General features: G+C 41.3%; 1 protein-coding gene across 1 annotated transcript; it reads right to left on the reverse strand.

Annotated features, from left to right (window-relative positions):
• Positions 1 to 2,793, reverse strand: LOC115624105 (modular serine protease-like). Its single transcript, XM_030518697.1, has 4 exons — positions 2,679 to 2,793; positions 1,843 to 2,149; positions 712 to 1,602; positions 1 to 386 (listed from the first exon to the last, which is right to left on the reverse strand). Exons 1-4 carry the CDS (start codon positions 2,737 to 2,739, stop codon positions 71 to 73), a joined length of 1,575 nt encoding a protein of 524 aa, XP_030374557.1. The 5' UTR covers positions 2,740 to 2,793; the 3' UTR covers positions 1 to 70.
• Between the last annotated feature and the right edge of the window lie 2,236 nt (positions 2,794 to 5,029).

Here is a 5,029-nt window from a genome sequence, read left to right on the forward strand (position 1 = left end):
TCTTTTTAAGACATATATTTAATGATTATATAGACGTTATCATAAAAATATAAATATTTACACTAGAATATTAATTCAGTCGTTGCGATCTCTCTTCCTCTTCTCTGATTCGTTTCCGTATGTCACTTAGGAAGGGCTGTAAATATAACTTATTCTTATTTCCATCAGCCGTGGAACCTACGATATGTGTCAGGTGAGCTCTTTTTCCATGCCATGAGATCACTGGTTGTCCTTGTCTAAATGCACCGCGTTCCACAGGACTTACGCCTGGAACACCTGCACTCAGATCCTTTAAGCAAATAGGTCGAACTGTTGCCGAAAACCTTAAAGGACGCACAAGTATAAGCAGGACCAGCGCTTGGTCCGTAGTGCTGTGTAATTTGGATCTGAAAAGGAAATTTGATATTATTTGAATGTTGTCTCACTGTTGATAGGTTTTGCATTTAAATTAAAATAATTGAGAGGGAATTTTTTATTCAAGCTGCCTTAAACTCATAATTTGTTAATTCATTTAATTCTTTTTTAATAATTATCTCCTATATGTGAGAAATACTTGCAGAGAGTGACTTCAAATAAGTTATCTGATATAATACAGCTATTCTAAATCCATTGCTTAGTTGGAACTCGTTTGATGATTTTTCAAAGGGAAAAATTCTTCAGCTCTATCTTTACGGCTATCCTACCGAGCTATAAATACTCCACTTTACTTACGTCAGATATTGAATCTGCGAGATGTTGTGCAGTATATATCCATGGGGTTGTTCGCGGACAAATTCAATTTCATGGTGCCCCTGGGCGATGGTATAGCTCGTATGGTCATTGGCAGCTAATCCATGCACCCCAGTCGAAAAGCAGCGCTCTGTGGTGAGCACAATACGAGGAGCAACAATGACGCCCAGACAACGAAAGTTGAAGTTCTGGGTGCTTGTTTCGTGGAATATGCTAACCATCCAGGGCTGCTGGCCACTGTCCTCTTGAGTGCGTGCAATGCGTCCACAATCGGGCGAGCACTGCAGAGTGGTTTCGTCTTCCCACTGCCAATTACCGTTGCTGTCGCAAACTAGGAGTCCAGTTGCCGGATTCGTTTCCGATACGTAACCCTCCGCACATCTTAGCTTCAATTTGGTGCCGGGCAACAAAGGAATCATGTCAATCAGACAATCGAATTCGCGTCCATTGTGGCTGCAGCTTGTCGTGCGTGAAACATCGCGTGCGATGAACTGACGACTACACCTCTGTCCACAATCGGGCCAAGCATGTTCTCTGTTCTGGTGGAAAGGAGGAACAGTTGCTGTTTGTGGCTTCTTTGAATACTTCCAGGCTGCGGTCCAAGGCGTATTCTTCGGCCACTGTTCTTTGTGCAATTGAAGACAAATCTGTTCCATTTCATCGCTACCATCGGCACAGTCTATCACATGGTCGCAGAGACTCTGGCCACCCACACAGCCGCCATAGGCACATCGAAAGGCGTACTCTGGACAAATAGAGCCGGCACACAGCTCCAGGGACTCGTCGCTACCATCCTCACAATGGGCCGTTCCATCGCAGATTTCATTCATCGACAGACACTTGGTAGAGTGACGACATTGGTAGTATTGGTTACTAAAAGCAAACAAAACTAATTAATCACTTTATAAAATCGAATCAAATCTGCATTAGGCGCGATGGAGAGCTTATTTATAGATTTCTATAAATCTTACCCAACTATTAGGCTTCTCAAAAAAAGCTTTTGGCTTAAAAAACGTTCATTACAAATAGCATGGTCATTAGTTAATCTAATAATAATGGCTTAGATATAAATATCCCATGAACAAACTGTTGGTTCTACAAGTATACCCATACCTGTCGCAACTGCCCCTTAATTCCCTAACATATTCCGCATGTTGGGTCTCGTTGCCACACTCGAGCTTAGTCTCATCCGAATTGTCCCAGCAGTTCTGTATGCCGTTACATTTGGCGCTTTTGTCGATGCAACCGCCATAGGAGCAGCGGAATCTGTTGCACGGTTGTTTGTAGCACTGCAAAAAGGTCTCATCACTGCCATCCTCGCAATTCCTGAAGCCGTCACACTTCTGTTCTGCTGCTATGCAGGCTCCACTGCTGCATTGAAACTGTCCCAATACGCACTGTGGCTGTGTATCCGCATCGGCTATAATTAAAGATGCAGGTATGTAATTCAAGATTCAAGTTCGCACTGCAAAGCGTGACAAATAGTCGAATAGAAGAATTATTTGTTAATTAATTTTCTACCATGATAATGTGTCTTTTAAGTAGAATTTTATATTTTCGTTATTTAAAGCATAAAAAGGAACACACTAACTAATACTATGAACATTATTATAACAATAAATAAATATAGCAATCAATATTGGGGAAAAGAGCAGGGGAATCCCATTGGCATTATTTATTTTTGGACAGCTTGATTAATGCAAATGCGAACAAAAGATCACTGAAGAGCGGCTACGGACGCGCTCTCCGGTTGGCCAGCACTTAAGCGTTCATAAATTAACATCTAATTAAATATAATATTATTTCAAAATCCAAAAAGTCAACTTTAATGTTCGACTATTTTGTACTCAATGGGGAATTTCTTTTGAGCATTTGTTCCATTCGTTTATAGAGCCTTCTAAAGCAGCCCTATGCATATTATATTTTGTTATCATTTCATAAAAACTCACCAGACCAGGAATATAGTATTAAACACACAGTTAGCAGTATATTCTTTGAAATACTACGCATTGTTATTGATTAATATTTTTAATGTCGCTCGACCGCGAAAACAAACCACACGCTCTCACGCTGTGCCACAAACTGCTGTTATAATTCTTTAGAGCACATTATACTCACACCGAAGTCCCAACAAAAGCTTGACTGTCTTCTGACTAAGCAAGCTGGGGAAAAATTCCCAGTTGTTGCACGACGGGTTTATTTTAACGATAGACCCAAGCGATTGCGTCGTGCTCTCAGGCAGTGGCGATATACCTGACCCTCGAGCTACAAGTAGTTGCTGATTACAATTCGATTTTGTGATTATTTTTTGTTTTTGCATTCGCTTTAGGCAGTACAGGGCCTTTGTGTCGTCGGTTTGTGCTGGTACTTTTGTTTTGAACGATTTATTCTTCTGTATAATCACAAGTAAGAGGGTTTTATTTATTTTTACTCGTACTGTCGCGGACGACACACTCGCGCGCCCGAAGAGCCACAATGACCAACAAGATGATCTTGTGGCCGCACCAAACAGAAAACAAAATACAGAAAAACCAGAAGAAATACATAAAACGGAAAAACCGAAAAATGCAAACTTTTAGGAAACTTTTTGCACTGCAAGGCGTCAACGACCACCACTCCTGGATAGTGCTGCAAAGCTGGCTTTTATCCAATTAAGTCATAACTCAATATGTGCTGAGAAATATGATGCACTTGGTCATTACTTGGACCGGGAAAGAGCAGTGGAAAGGACCAAGCAGGGCGAGTGGTTGGGCAGAAGCCTGCTCTAATAACTTTTGAGTTCGCTTTTTGTGTCCAGCCCAGTTCTTTACTCAGCCCAACTCGACTCCCCTTCCATTGCTGTTTTCTCTGCGGCTAAACAGATAATTTTCACACCAAACTGACGGCCCTCCTCCGATTCGGCGAAGCCATGTAATTTGCAGGCAAATTCTCAAGTGAAGGCGCCAAAGGATAAGAAGAAGACGTCCATGGTCCAAAGTCGTCGCCGTCTTTGCTGAAATTTTAGTTTATGTGTCGAGCAACAGCTTCCGCTTTATGGTAGTTAGAGTTAGCGATGGACCTGAAGTCGTGAGTGCACTCCACAGCTAAAATATATTATCAATAAAGTGCTTAAAACACCGATTGGTTAATGTTAATTGTTGTTCTTGTTAGTGTTGTTCTCGATGAATGTTATTATTTGTTATTATTTTATTCGCCGATGACGAAATTGCGGGTGACTGTGGAATTGTTTTCGGTAATGAAGATAGTGATATCATGGAAATGACGATGTGGATTCTGCTGTTGTTCTGGAAACTTGTGCTGATGTCAACGATGTACTCAACTTTCTTAGTTCGGATTCTTTAAAACTTTGCAACAGAATAAATAAATAAATATTTAGTTAGGGGTGTTTAAATATGCAGTTTTTACTATTTTTGTCAGTTTTTACTTAATATTGTTACGTAAAATCTAAACTAATTATTTGTATATACAAAAAATTCATTTTAAAAATGCTGCTAATTTTCTGCTAAGACATCGAATGAATGGCTTGATATTTTCAAAACGACAGCAGCTGGTAATTCAACTAGTGAATAGATTTAGGTTGTAGTGCTTGGAAATTGAATTTATTTAATCAACAACTGAAATCGGCCGTTGCTTTAAACAAGATTTGATGGAAGCATGCTTTTGATCTTAATAGACTGGTTTCTTTTTTTTTTTTGGGAGCCACTTGAGGGTAGCATAACGGAATCATCAAGTGAAAAGGTTGTCGTTCTTAAGTAATTTTATTGATTTAAAGTAAAGCCTAAACATAGTAGGTTTTGCACAATGTTCTCTCTTGATCCAAACAATAATAATATTAAATGGAATGGAGTTTCATAATGAGTATCACGCACCCATCCCTAACGATGTCACTGCCACAACTCGTTTTGCTGTGACCGGGCCAAGTGTTGGACCAACTCGATGCGATGCAGTGCGGTTCGTTCCGACTCCGTTACGCTTGGCTTTGTTTTGGCCGCAGTCCTTCGTGACCAGAAGGCAGCAGCAGCAGAAGGAGCAGGAGTGTGTCGAGGTCAGGGGGCAGCGGACTAGGTAGTTGCTATCCATCTGCAGTTGAGAGCGTGCATAAATTATTCATTTGTAATGTGGAGCACAGTGGTCGTGTCTGGTGCGAGCATTGCTCTCTCAGCTGGTAGCTGGGCTTGGTCCGCTTGGTCCTTTTGGGCGGTCCTTTGGCCGCTCGGGGTGCACCACTTTCGGTACAGGATATGACACTGACACTCGGCGTGTTCGCCCTCTACTGGCCCTCCCCAGCTTCAGCCCCAAA

The sequence above is a fragment of the Scaptodrosophila lebanonensis genome, unplaced genomic scaffold (assembly GCF_003285725.1).
Source record: "Scaptodrosophila lebanonensis strain 11010-0011.00,11010-0021.00 unplaced genomic scaffold, SlebRS2 tig00000053-arrow-pilon, whole genome shotgun sequence".
Lineage (NCBI taxonomy): Eukaryota > Metazoa > Arthropoda > Insecta > Diptera > Drosophilidae > Scaptodrosophila > Scaptodrosophila lebanonensis.

Coding starts and splice junctions, on each gene's coding strand:
- LOC115624105 (XM_030518697.1), bottom strand. CDS start 2,739: ATGCGTAGTATTTCAAAGAATATACTGCTAACTGTGTGTTTAATACTA. Junction 2,150..2,678: donor AATACTATATTCCTGGTCTG/GTGAGTTTTTAT, acceptor CTTTAATTATAG/CCGATGCGGATACACAGCCA. Junction 1,603..1,842: donor TTAAGGGGCAGTTGCGACAG/GTATGGGTATAC, acceptor GTTTGCTTTTAG/TAACCAATACTACCAATGTC.